This window comes from Mastomys coucha, unplaced genomic scaffold, assembly GCF_008632895.1.
Source record: "Mastomys coucha isolate ucsf_1 unplaced genomic scaffold, UCSF_Mcou_1 pScaffold18, whole genome shotgun sequence".
Lineage (NCBI taxonomy): Eukaryota > Metazoa > Chordata > Mammalia > Rodentia > Muridae > Mastomys > Mastomys coucha.
In genome coordinates, this window is record NW_022196900.1 from 70,788,333 (window position 1) to 70,810,036 (window position 21,704).

The following is a 21,704-nucleotide window of genomic DNA, read 5'->3' on the forward strand; positions in this document are numbered from 1 at the left end:
GCTTTTAAAGGATAGGCGACCTGTGACTGGAGAGATGGCTCAGCACTTAAGAGGGCTCTCTGCTCTTACAGAGGACCTGGATTTGATTCCCAGCATCCACATGGTTGCTTACAGCCACCTGTAACTCCAGTTCTAAGGGATTTGACACTTAAGTTCTTTATAACCTCCATAGGCTCCTGCACACATATGGTACAAATAATAAAGTCATGTATGCTCATATATATACACAGGTGAAAAACAGTGTTAAGTATGAGGGAATCGTAAGGATTCAACAGACACAAAAGGATACAAGGGATAACAGCGAAACGACATTAACTATAGTGAGACTGAAATGCCAAGGGAAGTGTTTCTAACACAGCGAAAAGACAGACAGACAGACAGACAGACAGACAGACACAGACATTGTAACTGCTCTGCCTCTTTCATCTCAGAATCTAGAGAAGGAATTAAGGTCATTTTAAGCTGTTCAAAATAGAATGGAACATAAAGTCAACTGTATAGACTATATAATATTCATATTCTGTTTGTTCTGTGTCAATATCAAAACGTCACTTTTTCCCTTGAGCTAGAAATGGAAAACGATGCTCCATAGCAGGTCCACTGAGGGATCTGCCAGCTCCCTTTCCCCTGTCTCCACTACCTTTCTTGTCTTACAGCATCATGGACAAATATCTGGTGCAGTGCCTTGTCCAGCACAGAGGTCCCGCAGCAGCATCTTTTGTATTGGATATTTCCTTTATGTACATTTCAAATGTTATCACCTTTTTTGATTCCCCCCCCCAAACATCTTTGAGGGCTGCTGGCATGTCCCCTGACTAGAATATCAGGCACAGTGACCCCCCACATTCTAAAGATCAGCTGTACTGGTGCTCCCTCTTCCTGTTAGAAGGGACTTCCTATTCAAGCTATCTGTCTCTGCTTTCTGAAGGCTCACTCTGGTCCTGATTAATTTCTACACAGCAGCCATTCAGTTGTTTGAAGATCATGTGTCTTTGCTTTTTCTTCTTTCTCACCAATGCCAGCTCCTGCTCTGTAGGTTGATGTGCTCAGGATCTTTCAACTTGTTGTACATAATCTCATACCCTGTCCTTCCTGCTGTCCTCTAAACATACTCCAGATGTTTGTCATCATCTTCTTTGAGGCTTGGTGTCTAGGACTGAATGATGGTCATAATGGTGATAATGATGGTAGCTAATATGTACTATTCCAAGAATTTTGCACTTATTGTTTCATTTAGCCATAAGCACAACTGAACCATTATTTCATATTGACAGACAAGGAAACTGGGGTACAATATCTAACTCCCTCTAGCACACTGATCTAATTTGTGGAATAGGGCTGGGGAGGATCTATCACAACCTCATTCTGGGGGTCATAATCCTGACAGAGCCCGTATGCACTTGACTATTCTGCATTGGATTTTCCTTTGCCTAAATCTTTACTTAAGTCCACCCCTTTCATTTATTTGGTTGAGTCACAACTCCCCCATCTTTTCATAGAGCCCTTTTGAGAAGCCTGTGATAGAGGCAGGATAGGAGTTATGAGGCATAGGTCATAGACAAAGTTAATAGCTCATTGAAGGTCATAAGAGTCACATACTTCAGATGCAACCAGAGCAAAGGGCAAGGCCAGACAGACCCTTATCTCCCAGAGACTCTCCTGCTTTATGTTACCTGAGTGATGATTTTATGGAGACTGAAAGGACACTTGGGCCCTTGGTATAATTGAGTGTCTAACCCACAAGTGTACACCGCCAAAACCAATTATTCAAATGAGCTTCCCAGCCAAGTTTCTCAGAAAAGGCCAGATGGCTAGATGTCTGTGGAGGCAGCTCCCCTCTCTGTCCTGCAAGCAGCCAGATCACATTGTGAAGTTGGAGGTGATAGCAAGTTGGTTTTAATAATTGATTCTACAGTAAAAAACAGTCTCTGGGGTAGTAGCAACCAGGAATTGGTAGCTGGGGAATCTAGAGGAGCAAATCAATGGGCTGAAATCAAGAATGTTGTCATTTCTGGTCTTAGTCTCTAAACTACTGCTCACCTAGCACAAGATCTCAGTGTAAAATCTTTCTGTGGTTCACACTGACCATCAGAAGGTACCTGAGATCACCAAGCATTCTTCCATGTTCTTCTCATGTTCTTCCCTGCTACATCTTCTCTTTTTTCCAAGGCCATTCAGGTGCTCATTCTTGCTGAGATCTGGCCTTTGCTGGCACTCTGCATCTGCTGAAGAAGCCTTCCCAATACATTTGTTCTTTCCTCTGCTTCCCTCTTTCCATTGCATCTACTTCCCTCCCTCTCTCCTCCTTCTCTCCCTCCTTTCCTCTCTCCCTCTCTCCCTCCCTCTCTCCCTTCCTCCCTCCCTTCCTCCCTCTCTCTCTCTCTCCTTCTCTCCCTCCCTCTTTTCCTCCCTCCCTTCCTCCCTTCCTTCTTTCTTCCCTTCCTCCCTCCCTTCCTCCCTTCCTTCTTTCTTCCCTTCCTTCCTTCCTTTCTTCCTTCCTTCCTTCCTTCCTTCCTCCCTCCCTTCCTTCCTTCCTTCCTTCCTTCCTTCCTTCCTTCCTTCCTTCCTTCCTTCCATCTTCGCCAAGCACATACTTGCTATCAAGCACTAGAAGTGTAAGGTAGGCTTGGCCCATTCTGGGGTGAGAGGTCACATTCTCACATTTTAACTCCTGTGGGACAGTAAGATGGGGACAGTCAGGGGGATGTCCTGAATGACATCATATGTTGTATGAGTCTTTAATGAAGAGTAAACATTGGCCTGAGGAAGGGAGCAGTGGCATACTCTGAAGGAATAACAGTGAACAGTGTTGATAGTAGTGTGGAGCATTGGTTGAACCAACAGAGCTGTCAGATGCTGTTGTCAGTGTCCGCTGTGTCTCATGCCACCGAAGTTAAAGAGATGATAGGTAACAGGCTTCTGTTTTCATTCTCTCCTTACTGCTTAACTTATAAGAAATGGAGGAACCAGAAAGGCAGAGATAGGGACACTAGTTCTATTGTTGATGAAGGCAGAATTTGAAAGACATCGTCTGCAGACTGGCTTCTATTTGGTTTACCCCAAAATTTAATATCCCATGAGCCACAAGTAGAGAAAGTGAACACCTTCCAGAAAGCACATAATGTGGTGAAGAGCAGGCCAATGTAGAACTTTTCTGCAGGGCTCCATGTTAATATCCAAAAGCAAACATGCCAAGGACTGAGGGTAGAGCTTGGTGGTAGAACACTTGCCTACCATGCCCAGGTTCCATTTCCAGAACCACACAAAAGAAAGCAAACTCAAGACATAATGTCAAACTCAAAACAAAATGCCAAACACTCCTGAGGAGGCTAGGCCCAACAGGCTCAGTTATTTGAGTTGGCCAATCAGACAAGCCCATCCCTCCCACAGGAAGGAGTAGCAATGGAGTGGAAAGGAAGGGAATGAGAGTCACCATTGAGACTGAGAGGAGTGTGTGTTTGGGTGGGGGTATTCCACCACAAACTGTCCTAAACCAAGGAGAGAGATCCTTATCTCCCATCTGACTTCAGAAAAGGAAGCTGATACACACAGGGGAGTATGCCTCCTGCATATGGTCCCTGGAGATTACTAGCAATCAAGGAATAAAACCCAGACTCTGTACTGACCCCTGGGGACTTAAGTGAATAAAGACCCTCGGAGAATGACGTGTGAGCTCTACACATTTTTAGGCTCTGGCCTCTATACACTGGGCAGTTCATGTACCATGCAAAAGGCACCAGCTGGGTGGACAGTAGAGGCTCAAGAGCTTTTCAAGCTTATCTTGAGCTTGAGATTCAATGGGAATTTTATCAGTCATCATATCAAGGACCTCCTTCTGCAATTAGCTTATAAGCCTTATCCATGCTTACCTTGCATGGTGTACGTATTGGTGACACAGGGCAAGAAGTAAGGACCAGACTGTACAGGACCCTAATCATCAGACCTTGAAAGCTGCTAATAGGTGTGTAACACATACCTTAAACTAGATGTTGTCCTCAGCATCTATGGGGGCCGTGCCGTTTGATCCTCACAGCAACCCTCTGAGGAGGGAAAATCCTCACTTTCCTGTTCAGGGAAAGTCTAACCACAAGGATAATAGACAAGCCAATATTTTCTCAGGCAACACAGCTCCTATGTCCATATTTAGATTCCAGGTCCTTAGAACAGGTAGGTGAGGAACTTGTCAGCTCATATATGGGGAAGACATGAAGGATATCTTTCTCCTCATGTTTATTCTTTCCCATTTCACCTAGGAAATTGCAATAGCCAATTCCTAGTTTCAATTAAACTCCTAGCCAATTTCAAGGGCAGTGAGCTCCTTAAGATAATGTCATCCCTCAGGATTGAAAAAAAAGAATAAACCCTTTATCAATGTTTTTATGGAGAGAAAGCTATCCTCTTGATTCCAAAGTAAACTTTCAAATCTACTATCACATAGCCCATGACCTTGCCCATCTTCACTCTTGACTCCAGGCTCCCTGTCTGTGAGGGTATGGATAACATCTGATAGAATTTTGGGTTCTTATAGGTGGTGACTAGCTCTGAGGATGTGTTAGGTTGCAATGCTGGGAAATCCCTGGAGCCCAGTATGTTCTGCCTTTCTTCAACTCAGAGACAAGAAGCCAGAGTTCTGGTTTTGCTACTAAGCAGCGAAAGATGAGGACCCACATGGATATGCTGTTTGTACACTGCACAGAGGTTCTTGTCAGGGAGATTGAGACTCTACTCCCAGTTCAAAGTCTTACTAAAATGTCATGAGGTTTGTATGATGTCCACCTAAAAGAGACTTCAGTTTGTACCTTGTCAGGCTGGAAGGGATGCCTTTTAACAATTCATATACAGATATCTTCACACTAGTTTCTTATTTGTAACTTAGTTTCCCCATTTTCAAACATGATGGTGGGTGTAAGACAAGAGGACATGAAGTCGAAGTAGAGAGATAGGATGGAATGGAGGGGGTTAAGAAGAGAAGCAGGACAAATATGATCAAAATACAGAATACGAAATGCTTGAAGAATTAACAAAGATGCATTAAAATAAGACTGTTGACCTCACTGTCATCCTCTCACCTGGGAGACAGTCTGTTAAGATCTACCCTGACTCCCAAGACTACTTCAAAAGAGTCAAATAAAGGCAGAGAACTTAAATTTTGGAGTTGGAGGGCTGGGTTCAAGTCCTACTGTTGTTAATTGTCCTTATTGGACAATGGATACACTCCCTAGCCATCTGAGCATCTACTTATGGGCTCCTCTGAGCATCAGTTGTGTGGAAACTCTGCTAGCAGAGCAATGACTCCGTGGGAGTGAAGTACATTCTCTCTCCTTCTAGCTTTTTGAAGGTGTTCTAACAAACAAATGAATTTGTGCAAAGTCACAAAGCTACTTAGTGGAAAACCTAGGACTTAAACCTACATCTTTCTGATTTTGAAAGCCATGTTCTTATCCATCTTCAGAGGATTCTGAAGTCTTCACTATTGTCTTAGTTGAGGTTTCTATTTCTGTGATGAAACTCTACGAACAAAAAAGCAAGTTGAGAAAGAAAGGGTTTCTTTCTTTCTTTCTATCTATCTTTCTTCCTTTCTAATTAGATATTTTCTTTATTTATATTTCAAATGTTATTCCCTTTCCTAGTTTCCCCGCTGAAAACCCCCTATCCCATCCACCTTCCCCCTGCTCACCAAACCACCCACTCCTACTTCCCTCACCTGGCATTCCCCTACCCTGGGGCATCGAGCCTTCTCAGGACCAAGGGCCTCTCCTCCCATTGATGACCGACTAGGCCATCCTCTGTTACATATGCAGCTGGAGCCATGAATTCCCACCATGTGTACTCTTTGGTTGGTGGTTTAGTCCCTGGGAGCTCTAGGGGTACTTGTTGGTTCATATTGTTGTTCCTCCTATGGGACTGCAAGCTCCTTCAGCTCCTTCAGTCCTTTTTTCTAGCTCCTCCATTGAGGACCTTGTGCTCAGTCCAATGGTTGGCTGAGAGCATCCACCTCTGTATTTGTCAGGCACTGGCAGAGCCTCTCAGGAGACAGTTATATCAGGCTCCTAACAACAAGCACTTGTTGGCATCCACAATAGTGTCTGGTTTTAATGACTGTACATGGGATGGATTCCCAGGTGGGACAGTCTCTGGGTGGTCTGAGGAAAGGGTTTCTTTAGCTTACACTTCCCCAGCACTCACTGTTCATCACTGAAGGACGTTAGGGCAGGAATTCAAATAGGGCAGGAGCCTGGAGACAGGAGCTGATACAGAGGCCATGGAGATATGCTCCTTACTGGCTTGTTCCCTATGGCTTCCCCTGCAAGATTTCTTATAGAACACAGGACCACTAATCTAGGGATGGCATCACCATGATTGGATGGGTCCTCCCTATCAATTACTAATTACAAAAATGTAGTCAGGCTTGCCTACAGCCCAGTCTTATGGAGACATTTTCTTAAATGAGTTTCCCTCCTCTCAGCTGAATTTATCATATGTTAAGTTGACATCAGCCTATCCAGCACAACCATCCTGATCACAGTGCTAATCTCTGAAGAGATGGGAGGGAAATGCTGTAACACCTTGGCGTGATGATGAGTGGATGTGTTATGATTCTTCTTATTTGGCATAAAGGGCACTGCATTTATCTGTAGCACAGCAGAGCACAGGCCACTTGCTAAGCACTTTTCAGGGGCTGTTAATGACAGATTGTCTGCCATTCTGACACTGGCCAATCAATAGAGCTAGAAGTTGCCTCAGGCCAAGGGCAATTGAATCTCAACCTTTTGTGGCATTAAATAAAGCAATATTTATTTTGCTTTTGGTGCAAATATACTTAATCCAATACAAATCATTGGTAATGCTGAAAAACTGCTGTGTTTGGGGGACAATTGCATTCATGTCCCATACATCTTTGCTTGTCAATGTCAATGCTCCCAGGAGTATGCAGCCTCATGGTATTCAGAAGATTGATTGGAGCCACTATGCTGCTTTTTCTCTATTTTTTTTTCAAAGAAATGCAAAGGAAATCATAAAGAGGAGAATTGAAATCATTGCTCGTTTCGGCTGTCATCATTGCAACAAGGAGGAGGAGCAGTATCCTTCCCAAAATGGAACTATTTATTTGCTACTTGTGTGACATTCTTTGTAACAGTGTGTTTCTGCTGTTGGACAAAGAAGGAAGTGAGAAGGACAAGAAGAGATGAATGAGCAGCACAGTGTTCCTTTCATAGATCACATAGTCTCACACAACAGATAGTGGGACCTCATAGCCAGACCATGTGGGCCATGTGGCATCAACAAGATCTGGTTTGAATCTAGCTCTATATCCTAGTCATCAAGGGACCTTCTCAAGGTCAAACCCTACTTGGATTTTTCTTTCTTTGTTTATAAACAAGGATAAGGAATACCTACCTCCCTTGACTGCAGTGGGGTTGTTCACTATTTAACAGACACCTGTATTCAAACTATGGTCAATTTACCACTTCAGAAGAAGAATCTGGTCGGAGAAATGTGTTAGGTGATTTTTTTTCCCGGGTGCAAGCATTCTAGAGTGTACTTAGAATGTACAAAGGCAGCAGTGAAGTCCATCACTGTCTGAAGCACTGTTATATTGCTCCTGGTTCCATGTAAGGAATTGCCTAGGCCTATTTATAGACCTGCAGAGCATTTCTTCATGCATTTATGAATCCTTTCATTCATCTGATATGTATGTTGAAACTCCATGACACTTAGACAGAGTAGATTATGTTGGATTGGGGAGTGACATCACTCCAAGGACTTGGACATTATCCCTGCCCTCATACAGCTAGCTCACAGTTTGGGAGAAGAAAGAAAAAGAGACTCAATAGTGCTTCCAACTCAACAGCAAGAACTGATGTAGTATGTAGTCACCTGACCTTCATACATTTTCGAATATTGTTTTAATGTCAGCTGTTTTATCACACTGGTACCGTGAAGAGCCCCTATGTCAGAACATAGGTCTTAATTCTGAACTCATGATGAAAATTAATGTTAAAAATAGCCAGACTAGAAGAGCACGAAAAAGACAGTTTTTTTCACCCTGTGACTATAAACTGGTAGCTGGAGGCGTGAGAAATCATCTTCTTCATCACTCTATCTTCAGAAAAGAGTCTGAACCATGAACCTTGGCTGTCTAGCCTTTATAGCCAGCAGGAGACACAGTATAACACGCCTTTCTAGCTTTGCATGGCCATGCTTTCTACCTGGGATACTCTCTTGTACGTTGACTACCATTTCTGAGTCCTATAACAGACTCCAACCTTGAGAAATGCATACAATTAATGTTAATACAGTGGTAACTATCTGCAAGCTTTAAAAATTATGTCAGTCAGCAAGATGGCTCAGAACATAAAAGTGCTTGATGTACAAGCCTGAAAACTTAATCAATCCCCAGAACACACATAAAGTTTCACAAAAGAAACTAATTCCATAAAGTCATCCTCTGACCTCCGTATTCATGCTGTGATACACCCACGTCATACACTTCTCCCCTCTCGCTCTCTCTCTCATAAACACACACAGACACTCATGCATAAACAAATAAATGTAAGTTTTAAAAAGAAGCTTACATTAAAACAAACAAACAAAAGAAAATAAAAGAAACAGATGGTGCCAACCTGTTTCCTACAATAGAAATCATTGTAATTTGAATAAACTTTACTGGAAATAATTATTTCCTTCAAGGTTCTTGACTCTGGGGTTATCTTTCCAGACCCTTCATTCACTCTTTTTTAAAATCAAAGAGACACTCTGAAAGCTGCATTAGTTAAAAAGAAGACCACATGGCACAGGACCAGGATTCTAGTACAGGCCCCGCAGAATATTAGTGTGTGGCTTCTGTGAAATAGCTTGTCTACTGTGGGCACTTGGGAAAAGAGCCCACCTACATAGGCTGGATTCATAAGAGGTATACCATACAAGATTGGAAATGGACATTTCCATTTCCATTCAATAATTATTTCTTCAGTGTTTACCAAAACACAGGCTTCGTGTCAGGCACAAAATACAGGCAATTGATGATCCAATAGAATAGAGCCAACACTGACCGTGTGTTGTAATTTCACCCTGCTACAGAAGTAATGTTGCTGCAGGGGGAAAAATAAAAGCAGCTACCTCATATTTGTAGGGAGTGTAGACTTCTCCCATGTCTCCTTAAGGAGGTAACATTTAAGTTTAGATCATTTGAATGATGCTACAATTATCACCATGGCCACTGTCGTCATTGGCCATCATTTATTCTAGTTTACCCAGTACTGGGGGTTTTACTGGGGCATTTGTATACATTAGTTCATGTACACAATCCAGAAGGTCAGGGTTATTATCCTCATTATACCTATGATAATATAGAAGCCCAGAGGGGTATTTAAAAAGAGATTTTGTAAAGGTCATAGTTGAGAAGGCAGACAGCCAAAACTTAAACCCACTTATGAGTCTGAAAGCCCCCAGTCTCCACCATATAGCCTCTCTGTTATGTGCAGCTCCTGGGTCAGGGCTGAGCCTGATGTAAGAAGTTACTGGGAGAATATCCAAATAGAGCTGTCTAAAGTGGATTAGACTGGGGGATGATGTGGCTTCTAGGTCATAGGGATACCCTAGAGCAAGCTGATGGCCTGGGTCTGACACTGTTGAGAACAGCAAACAAGCACACAACTAAACAGCACTGAAGAGCAATGAGATACAGTTAAGTACCGTTACTAATGCTATGTTCCTTTCCAAATTGTTACATGTTCAGTAAGGGCTAAGAGAGCTTGGTGTGCACAGAACTCAGGTCATGCATCTGCTTGGTGACTAGAAATCAGGGGATAGATAATACAGGATCTTCCTTGAATTTCCAATTAATTTGCCCAAAGGGCCAGATGGTTAGGAATGCATTCAGCCCAAGTAATAAGGACTGTCTCCAACTCCTTAAGCAGAAAAGGTACATACAGGGAAGGACTTATAGCACCAAACAAAAGCTAGAGTTCAGCTTGAAACCCCAGGGAGACCAACAGAGTCAACTAACATGGACCCCTGGGAGTTCTCAGAGCACATATATAGCAGATATGCAGCTCAGTCTCCATGTGGGTCCCCCAACAACTGGAGCAGAGATTTTCCTAAAGTTGTAACCCAACTGTGGTATCCATTCCCAACAGGGTTGCTTTGTCTGACCTCAGTGGGAGAGAATGTGCCTAATCTGGCAGAGACTTGATTTGCCAGGGTAGGGGAATACCCAGGGGGTACTCCACCCTCTCAGAGGAGGAGGAGAGGGAGATTGAGGGGAGGGATTTTGTGAGGGGAGAACTGGAAGGGGACAGCATTTGGGATATAAATAAATAAATAAATAAATAAATAAATAAATAAATAAATAAATTTATGAATTTAAATTTAAAAAAAAGAAAAAAGAACAGAATGGCTCTGAAGGGTAATGTCTTTGTCTCTTTTCTGTTGGTATCATAGCACACCTAAGGTTGGGTGATTTACTAAAAATCCACAGTTGTTTGGCTCACAGCTCTGGGGGTGAAATGTCTGGTGAGAAAACAGCAATGCTGGTGTGGGTTGCCTTTCTTTTTAAAGCTACCATGATGTTCTAATACTGTGATGTCATCTAATCATAATTACCTCCCAAAAGACCAACCTTCAAATACCACAAAGACTATCTTTCCAACACTTTTAACTTTAGGGTGAGTGATGTTAAAACATTAATATACAGGATTAAGATGCCCCTATTCTGCTGCATATAGCGTTCCCCAATAAGTTATATCACCTAACTCCAAATCCTGACCACAAGTGGCTATTGCCCAAGTCTGGGTTCCCTTCTGCTGCTGCTGCTGTCACCTCTCTGGCTTTAGGTCACAAACAAGAAGGAATAGAGAGGCTGGAAAGATGTCTCAGTCCTTATGATCATTGGCTGCTCTTTCACTAGATACAAGTTTAATTCCCAGCACCCACACAGTGGCTTGCAAACATAACTTTAGTTTTAGGGGATCTGACACCCTGTTCTGGTCTTCATGGGCACCAGGTGTGCAAGTGGTATACAGACAGACATGCGGACAAAACACCCATACACATAAAACAATAATACATTTTAAGGGGTAGGGGTAGATATATCTGGCTTCTACAGTGGGAGACACAGTGCAGCCGTCATCTCGCTAACTTGTAACATGAGTGAGCAAGTTTTATCCTACACCATCCCTCATCTGATAACGGGGTTAAGTGGTGATCATTTCCTCAAAAGTATAGACTGATACCTACTACACTTAAGAGTACGGTTTTGGATTCATATCTTTTTGATTCTTAGACTAAAGGAAGACATCAAAGGTCTCATCTGACCATGGTTACCCCTACAACCTCCTTTGGGCTGCAAAGACAGTAATCCATCCCACTCATAAAAATATAGTATAGAATAACAAAGTACAATAACAACAGCACAAGTTTGAGGTACCAGGACCTATGTGTGTTACATGCTTTTCCTCACACAATCCCCACTACAGTGTCCTTAAGAATGATTTTGTCTAGCTAGTCACTAGACAATAATACCAGACCTCTCTCATGGGATTGCTATTAGGGTTAATTTACATAAAACATTAGTACTTAGCAAAGTCCTTAGCTCTTAGGACATGAATTGGTGATGGAGATTTTAGCGTTGTCTTTTTCTTGCTTGGTAACCAAAGAGGCCAGCATCAACACTTGGGTGATCAAAATACAGCAACAAGACACAATATATAAGTAAAATGCTTGCCAGGCATCCAATGCTCTTCCCATTTCACCCCACTTCCTTCTATGGATTCCCCTATCAGTACCTCCTTACCACGTGCTATGAATCAGTCAAAGCAAATTACTCTCGATTCCCTCAAATCCTGAGTGGTTTCACAGTCCCTTTTTGGCTTATGCATTTTCTTCTACCCTCAACATTGAGAAAAATTCCATTCCTTCAACAAACCATCTCACATGGCACCTTCTTACTGAGACCTTTCTCCACTTTTCTCTCCAAGTGTGAGCATAACAAGCACTAGTTACACTTACCTCTGTGTTTATTTTAAAGGATAGGATGGAATCATCATTGTTTGTCTCTCCATCTCCTTAACAAATATCTTAAAAGGCAGGAAGGTCTTCAGTGGAGTTTTTATTATTCCCAAGAAGGATGATAGGTGGGAATGTACATTTTATAAGTAGGTTGAGAGTAAAATTGTACTGCATATGGGAAATAGAAAGGCAACACAGTTGTTAAACTTATACTAAAGGGGCAGAGTGCTAGGGCAGGAAAAGGATGGGCATTGTGGTGCAGAGACAGGAGATGCTGATTTGGATAACATCCATGTGAACACAGATAAAGATCTGCTAAGATCAAACTTTTCTTTTCTTTTCTTTTCTTTTTTTTTGTTTTTTTTGTTTTTGTTTTTGTTTTTTTGTTTTTGTTTTTTGAGACAGGGTTTTTCTGTGTAGCCCTGGCTGTCCTGGAACTTACTCTGTAGACCAGGCTGGCCTTGAACTCAGAAATCTGCCTGCCTCTGCCTCCCAAGTGCTGGGATTAAAGGTGTGTGCCACCACCACCTGGCAAAATTTTATTTTCTAAGCAATGGGCAGTTACAGATGAATCTTGATAAGAAGGCAAGATAGTCAGCTCTGTGAGAAAAACTCATTCTGGGGCCAAGATGGTCGACTGGACAATGACGCAGCAATTATTTGAAGTGTGAGCCAGCACACTGGTTTTGGAAGTTGTTCTGTAGCCTATTCTATACTGGAGAAGGTGTATGCTGTATGGAGGCACAGAGAATACCTGCCTCCTACTCAAGTTCAAGCAGGGCTTAAACAAACATGAAGGAATAAGAGAAGGGAGAGGTAGAGCCAAGGTCATAATTATACTCACCCGAGTGGCATGACTAAGGGAGAGTGTGGGCAACGTAGTTTAGGTAGGCACCATGTTCCAGGTGACACTGAAGCGAAGACTGAAATAAGCCAGACAGTGAGTCACTCAGGTACCCAGACAAGCATCTGGGCAAAGTAACAGCCTGGCACTGTGCTTAAGGAAGGAAATGCCTGCTGTGTGGGAAGAACATGAGAATGGCAGTATCTGATACAAAGCAAGCAAGAGGATGGTTGAAACAGGCCAAAAAGGCTAATCTGGTGGATGATGGGGTCGGGGGAGCCATAGCCTATTGCAAAGACCTGGACTTCCAGGCCCTAGGTAACAAGGAGCCATTGCACTAGAGGAGAGGTCTGACTTAGGTAAGAAGAAGATGTAACCATTGTGTGAAAGATTGGAGTGGAAGGAGGTAAGGATGGAAACAGGAAGAACAAGCTCGGGTGGTCTCAATAGGAGTGATAAAAAAATGGTGGCGCATTTTGGAGACATTAGATTGGCAGTAGGTATGAAACACAAAGGAATAATGGGGACACTCAGGGATGCCAGTGGTTCTGGTCTGATCATTTCTTTTGCCTGGGCTGGGTAATGTGCCTGTGTTCATAAGGATCAAAGTGGGACTGGGCCACGGGAATATTTTTGAACTTCTCTGTAATTCTGTCTTTTCTATAAGTTTAGAATTATAATATAAATGACCTCAAATGTTAAAGCACTAAATTAGTAAATCCTAGTAAACTACTTACAACTCTCTCTGGGAGACAATAAGTGACAGGTAAGTGGCTTCCTCTCTCTTAGCTGTATTGGCTATGTGGGAAGCTCAGCCTGTCCCATCTGTACTGACTCTCAGTCTGGGCTTTGTCTAGGTGCTCCCTGATGGGGTTTGACCTGAATCGTCACTGGCTGGATCCCTCTCCATGGGCCCATCCTACCCTGCATGGAGTGAAACAGCTCATCATCAAGATGTACAACGACCCAGTGAGTAACAGAATGCCCTCAGCAGCTGCTGGCTGCTGTCCACATCTGGGAATGGAAGGTTGTACAGGGAAGTCCTCAGACAGCTCTAAATTAGGGTTACACACCAGCAAAATCAGGAAGATACTAAGCATGAACGTGTCTGAAGTTTACCGACCCAGTGCCTTCTCCCAATCCTGTCTTTTCTCCACCGCTCAAATATTGGCTCGGATGTGGTAGTGCCATGAAGTGGTGGAGATACATGGGAACACATCCTTACTTGTCAAGGCCCCTGGATGATAAGTCAAATAAACGCAACTTGAATTAGTAGAAGGAAAATAGAGAATCCAGTGGAATGCCAGTGGTATATAATATATGTGAAGAGTGTAGAAATGGCCTATTTCAGATGTAGGGAACATGGCTGTCATGTGTTCCACCTGGTGAGTCTCACTTCTACCTTGACTTGTTCTTATTTTCCAGTCCTAAAAAGCTGACTTAGTTTGGAGGACACTTGCACCTCTGGGCAATGGGGTGGCCAAAGAAGCAAGAGTTTATACAGATGGCAGTGAGTAGGGGCCCATGTGATAGGAGTTGGGGTTCTGGTCCTGGAGAAGAGAGCCTGCTGTTGTGGAAAAGAGAAGGGAAACATACAAACAGCTTCACGCTGTGTTACAATGAAAACAATGAAACATGGGCTTTGCCCATGAAAGCCAGAGAAGATAGTGCAGATTTGTAGTGTAGAAAAGGAGACAGGTGAGATTCATTGTTTCTGAAGCGCTATCAGCAAGAGGGTACAGCTGACCTTTGTGCTCAGGAATGACAGCATGCGTGGGCAGGGGTAGGGCCACAGGGAAATAGAACTTTGTAGCAAGTTAGAGCTGCCTCAGGATGGAGTGTGTGACCTCAGAGCTTTCCCTCACTGAAAGCACTCAATGGGAAACCAAACTGCACTATTAAAAATGGTGCATTGGGAGACTTGATCGGATGACATTCCAGTAAAATCACACCTAAGTCTTTCCTAACCATGATGGTTATGACTTTGATGTTCCCTTAAGTGACAAATGGTGATAGCTAAGGCACGTTTCCAGAGTTGGGGTACTTCAGAGACGCACCAGAGTTGCCTGTTCTGCTTACTCTGCTGAAGGTGCCAATAAAAAACGCATCTAATGAGGGAGTGGCAGGAATGGGAGCGTAGAGACAAACGCATACATTAGAGCAAAGATCAGTGCAGAAGTAGGTCCTCAGGTACAACACTGTTGCCTTGATTTTATAGTTGACATTTTCTTTTAAAGAGTCATTTTACTCTATTTGTGTGTGGGTAGGTGTGGGGGGGGGGGGCGGGAATGGACATTTGCCATAGCATGCACGTAGTGGTCAGAGGATAATATGCGTGAGTCAGTTCTTCCTTCTACTATAGTCCAATTCAGACTTGGGGGCAAGTGCCTTTACCCACTGAGCCATCCCATAGGCCCCAGCCACCGTTTTCTTGATTTGTACATGTGAATAATTCTTTCCTGAGTTCTTGGCTAGCCCCACTTTCTGTGTTAGGGCTTACACTGCCTCAACTTTAGTATACATCCTGCTTCTCCAGTTCACTCTTGGCACAGTTGGAAGCCAGCTGTGTGCATCCAACCCCCTTCTTACTTTGCCTTCTCCGAGATGTCCTGTATCTACACCTTTTAGAAAGGAGAACTGCATTAGGTTTTCTCAGGAAGCATCTGTAGTCTGCAGAGCTCTCCCCAGGCTCTGTGCTGGTTCTTCTCTCTCCAGTAGAGTGTCATGTCTTCTGCTGCTGCTACCTCCTTCTCAAGGAGAATATCTGGACAGGTAGTTTTCCCTATCTGGATATAAAAAATAGTCAGCAACTTCTTGTTGAATTGGTTTGAGTTGAATATGACACATTCAATTGTGCCCAGTATAATATTGCTTGCAGGTACAAAGCTGTCGTCTGTAGAAAGAATGGCATAATAAGGCATGAAAGACTAGGTTCTGGGTCAGTAGATGCAAGAGTGGGATCACTAGACAAAGGTGTTTTTGACGAATCCAAAGAAAAGAGCTTGTGGGGAGGAAGCCAAAGGAAAAGAGATGGTTTAGTCAACGTTGCACGGCTGTGAAGACACACTATGATCACGGCAATTCTTACAAAAGCAAACCTTGAATTGGGAAGTGGCTGACAGGTTCAGAGGTTTAGTCCACTTTCATCTTGGCAGGGAGCCTGGCAGCACACAGCTGGAGAAGTAGCTGAGAGTTCTACATCTGGGTCTGCAGGCAGCAGGAAGAGAGAGCCACTGGGGCTAACTTGGGCTTCTGAAACCTCAAAGCCCACACCCAGTGACACACTTCTTCCAACAAGGACACACCTGCTTCAGCAAAACCACACTTCCTTAAAGTGCCACGCTTTAAGCATTTGAATTGATGAAACTATGAGGGCCATTCTTATTCAAACCACCAGAGGGACCCAAGAAAAGCAGCTGACGGTACTGAAGAGGAAGAGACATTCCTGCAATAGCTATCATCCTTAGAAGTGATCAGTTTGCTCACAAAGAACTAGATATTCATTTGTGTTCTAAAACATAGCTTAAGCAGAACTGAACTATAGAGATATCAGGACACTGTTAATGGCACATATTCACTTGACTTGTCATTAGCTGTTTAGCTCTCAGGAGGTATGCTTGGTTGCCAAGACAACAGTATAAGCTACCTCAGAGGCCTACACCTTTCGGCCCCAAACAAAGGCATTAATAAGGAATCAAGCCGACTCCCAACGGATCCCTGATACCACACTGTCCCCTCTGTTCCCTTCATCCTCGCTGCCTTTTTGTGGGGTGAACGACTTAACTCTGAAGTGTGGGAACAGCCTGGCTATTCTGTGCTCACGCGTTCATAAGGGGCCAACCAGGTGATCCCTTTGAGCTGTGAGCAGATCTGAGGCTTAGTCTTTGACTCTGTTCTTTTCTCCCTTCTTTCCACAAATATTTGTAGACCACATTTCTATATTCCAGGCACTGTACTTCTGATAGCGAGAAAACTCGAAATTTTGCAGTGTAGTAGGGAAATAGACATTAAATAAGTAAATGCATATTTCAATCATGTCAGGGTTCTTTAGCAACAATAAAGGAGCACTACGTGGGGTAAAAGCAGAATGGTCTTAAGTCTTGGCCTTGCTGGCTGTCCTACAATGTTTTTAAGAATGACTTTGGTACTTTTAAAAACACCCTGATTTGGATGATAAATTATTCATTCTCTTTTGTTGAAAGCCTACTAAGGTACCTAGTCTACTACTGATGTGTGCCACCTTGTACAGTACTGATGTGTGATACCTAGTACAGTACCTAGTACAGTGGCAGATTTGGGTTCACAGTTTGAATGAGATCTACAGGCATCTTTATGTCCAGCTACAAACATTGCAGAGCCCAGAAGTATATGTGCTAATGCCATGAAATATATTTTTGCTCTTAACCTTCAGTGTCCTATACATGTATACATACATAAAACTTCTTGGTGCCAAGATGCTGAACTATATGAGCCATTAGGAAAGCTCCTATTTACTTGTTCTCTTGAATATTACCTCCTTCTTCCTCCCCTCCCTCTCTCCTTCCCTCCCTCCCTCCTTCTGTCCCTTGTTCCTTCCTTTCTTCTTTCTTTCCTTCCTTCCTCTATTGGCACAGTCTTGATATATACTGTAGGCTGGCATTAAACTTCAAATCTTTTTGTTCCAACCATCTGAGGGCTGAGGTCCACCGATATGTATACTCTATCCAACCAGGCTTGAGCCACCCTGCATCTGGTAGCTCTGCACAGACAATCAACAGAACCATCTGAGATCAGAGCATTGCTCTCACTCTGGTGCAGATACCTACCATTTGCTCCACATTCCTGCTGAAGAAGATGTCCCACTGCAGCCCCGTGGAGACAGGCTTCACAGGCATTTGTTCTAAGTAGCTTTTATGATGAGAGATAGAAAGCGTAAGGGGCAACATTGGGTTGATAAAACAAAGATACCCAGGGAGGGGAGAGCTTTCTGGGCAGAGGACACCAGAGTCTGCATCTGCCTGGACTGGGAGCAAACTTGGGAGACTGACCTGGAGCTAAACAGAAGACCAAAGAGACAGCTATATGACTCAGGGAGCAATGTGGGCTTCATTTTTGTGGGGGTTTAAGCAAAGGAGTGACAGAACTTCTATTTTAGAAGAACCCCTCAAGGACGATGTCTTTTAAGGGGATGGGAGAATGCCTGGATAGCCTGCTGCTGGTAGGCTGAGGAAAGAGAGGAGGGATCTATGAGAGACATTAGAGAGGGAAACATGAGGACTGCTGATTGTAGCCAATGGGAGAGAAAGAGGTTTGTGGGATACACACAGTTGCCCACAGTTTGACTTGGGCTGCCACAGACTGGGGTTTCTTATGGGGTCCCTTGTACCGTGGGACGATGGGTTCTGGCCAGGTGTGCACGGGATTCGGCTGGTGACAAACAGACTCAACACAAGTAGTGTAGGATCTGAGTGTATTTCTCAAAAATGACATGAGGCTTTTACAATCATTGCAAAAAAGAGAGATGAAAAATGTGGCAGCTCGGTGGTCAGGTTACCTCTGAGGCCATCTAAAACACACTAGGTCTAAAACAGCAGCCATCTCCTCTGGACTGGTGCAGCACCCCTGGGCTCCGAGCATGCTCCGGCCGCATGGGCCCCTGCCAGAGTGTGGGGGGCGGGGGGGGGATGTGCAGGTGCACCAGCCAGGAGGGCAGAGCCTCGAATCTTAAATCCTCAATGCTGAATGCTCGAATCTCGAATGCTCACTCTCTTGAATCTCAGCTGGTGCTGCACCCCCTGGGCCCAAGCGCTCTGGGCCCAGGGGGTGAGGTGGGGGGCTATGGACTGCATGAATCTAAGTCCTAGTCCATCTAAGTTCTGGTCTAGTCCGAGTGTGAGCGAGTCCGAATGCTGAATGCAGACTGCTGTCTCTCATACACACACTCTGGGCTCAAGGTCCTGCCCATCCTAGGTGAAACACCCACTATGCTAATCTTTTGGGGAAGTAGAGGCTGTCTCTTGCTAATTCCTAGGAGTGGTTCAGCTGCAGTAAGTGACTGAGAATGAGGATTTTACTTTACCTTGCCCTGGGATAAGCCTTCCATTCTGTAAGCTTCAATGCCCTACCCACAATGCCGGAGGCAATTAGTCTGGGTGGGTAAATTCCAAGCCAGGGTTTGGCTAAGATGTTGGAACATTGGTAAAGGTCAGAGAGCAATGTTCAATTTTGTCCAGCTGTAAATAAATTTTTGTGGTCATCTAGCACATGAGTACGAGGACATATCTGGGCTACCTCTGAATTAGGAGTGCCAGGTGACAATGAGGGGCAGGAGACTGACTTTCTTTGAAGTTTTCACCTCAAACTGCTGTCACGCAAAGTGTGTGTGGCATTGGGCCACACTGAGAATGAGCTACCCTTCCCAAGAATTACAGGAAACTTAGTGTGTATAGAGAGGTAACAGGTGACACAGGACATTAGATGTGCTCTTCCTGAAGTTAAGTAGGAGTAAAATGTACAATCTGTGCCTTAAGTCCCTGGAAGGAGCTGGTGCATGCCCTTCTCAGTGGACAATGACAGTCTGACACCCTACTGTCCTAGTGTCAGTGGTGGCCTTGGTTTCAGAGGCAGCTTTCCTAGCCCCAGGCTCACTAACCCTCCACCCCAATGAGGTCGTTTGATATTAAATTATGCTCTTGAAAAAGGTGTGTTTAACCCAGAGGCCTACCCTCAAGCTGAGATACCAAGTGTTTCCTGTTCTGTTTCAGCTTCAGCAGTGCTTCCCTCTGCAAAGGGTGACTCTTATTTGCAGTCTGTGATGGGTTGTTCCCTGAGGGCAGAGTATGGCTAATTTTTCAGAGTCCCTGGTGTTTAGCAGAGCTCTGACTGTGAGTGAGCAGGTGCTCAGCATAAATGTTGAGCAAGTGACAGAGTAAGCCTTGGTCCTCTGTTCGCTGTCTTTGGGTTTCTCTGAAGACGAGGAGCCTCAGTATGTAAACCCTCGTCTACCAAAGCCACCCTCTATCACCTTCTATGGCTGAGAAGCTGATCTGGTGACTCACACCCTCTCCTGAGTTTACCTGCAGTAATTGCTGAGATCATCCCAAGCCCCAAGGGATAGAAGCAAAGATGCTATCCCCAGTGCCTTTCCTAGAATACACAGGCTTCACATCATCTTCAGTGACTCACTCCGCCTTTAGACTCTGTGCCTACTCTCTGTCTTACATAACTGCCATTGAGATTCATTGCCTCTGACCACCAAAGACTCTTCTTGGCTCCAGGTTCCTTGTCTTCCCAGTCACCAACTTGTACCCGCCCCCCCCCCGATCTAACTTGTTCAGGGGCATCACTTAGACATTTTGGTATCTTTAGTGGAGTGAAGACCAAGGGAACTCATTCAAGTATTTCTTTCCCATTCTTATTTTTAAGTCCACGTTCTGGAAAGAGCTCATTCCCTAACCAAGGGAATTTCACTTTATTGGAGCACACACAACAATATGACAAAGACTGTGGCACATAAACAGCCAGAGCTACTCTCGTACAAAGCCTTCTTCTGATATCTACACCCAGTTATGACCTTAAGGTCAGATGTAAGCCGATCTGTGGATGATTTTTCTAGGACCACCCACCTGCAGTTCTGCTAACATTTAACATCTACGTACAAGACAAACCCTGAGTAGCATTTTATGTAATGAAACTAAATTTAAAAAGACATCATTTCCTCTAAAAACACAACACATATTCCTCAGTCTTAGCATAAGCAAATACCTTGGGTAACCTCTGGCGTATAGAAATTGATGGGTAAGTTGCAAGGGGAGTTCCAAGCCAAAAAGGTTTAGATTATGAAAAAGGCAGATCCTTATGACATTCTAGACCAAGACACTGACTGAGGAGGGAGGGTATGTTATAAGAAACAAACCACACTACTGTAGAAGCCTGGAACTGGGGCAGATGTTCCGAGTGGGCCTGGAGGTAGGTGGTATCAAGGGCAATTTGAGGACATTTAGACTGGAGCTTTAAGAGTGCATAATACCTCATGTGAGTTTGAAGAGTAAAGAGATTTCAGAAAAGAAGAGAAATAGCAGGCATTCCAGGAGAGCAGACAAGGGAATGGAGGGGGTTGGAGGTAGGAGCTGGCTGTTGGAGCTAGCCTATAACATTTATCATGAGCCTCTGGTGGAGGCAGATGAGGGGCAGTCTGAGGATGCTCATGTGTGAGTTTGCACATCAGACCAAAGAACTAAAATTGAAGCATCGAGCATTCTTTAAAAAAGGATGTTTTTTAATTGAATTAAGTATCGTGGCTGTAAAACAACAAAAAAAAGTTAAAAGCAATAGAATAAAACACAGCCTGTCAGGAATGTTCCAGCATATGGCCTCTCTCAGTCTTGAGGAGTGGAGCAGTGGAGGGAGAGCTGAAGAGCTGGTAAGGCAAAAGAGAAATCCATGAGTCAAAATTCCAGCCATTCAGTTCCTCAGTTAAGAAACTACAGAGGCCCACTTTAAAAGTTAAATCCAAGGAAGTCTCTCTCCCTCCCCTCAGAACCTTTCAATGACTCCCTACTACCTATCACATAAAGTCCAGCATCCCCTGACATACTGTTCAAGGCCATGCCTGCTCTGTTCATTTTCTGTGCCCTCAGGACCTAGCACAGAACCTGGCACTGCAGAGAATATTCTGTTGAATGATGAATGAACCAATGAATAAAGAATAGGTGTTTCAGAAAACTAACTGAGGCTGCAGTGTGCAGAGTGGACCAAAGGAGCCCAGGCCATGAGTGAAGAAGTAAGGCCACTTGCCACACTGTTACAATAGTGTGCAGACTGGAGACACCCACGTCCTGCTCTCAGGGAGGCCTGGAAGGTGCTGATCACT

At 44.0% G+C, this 21,704-nt stretch overlaps 1 protein-coding gene across 7 annotated transcripts in view; it reads left to right on the top strand.

Annotated features, from left to right (window-relative positions):
* Positions 1-21,704, top strand: part of LOC116096412 (BEN domain-containing protein 5) — a 1,197,642-nt gene that overhangs the window by 1,054,521 nt on the left and 121,417 nt on the right. For all 7 annotated transcript variants that reach the window (XR_004120993.1, XR_004120994.1, XM_031378205.1 and 4 more), the window contains exon 9: positions 13,711-13,822. Coding sequence is in view for 5 of the 7 variants with exons in the window: in XM_031378205.1 (XP_031234065.1) it covers positions 13,711-13,822 (112 nt within the window). In the remaining 2 variants the exon portion in view is untranslated. The remainder of the gene's footprint in view (positions 1-13,710; positions 13,823-21,704) is intronic.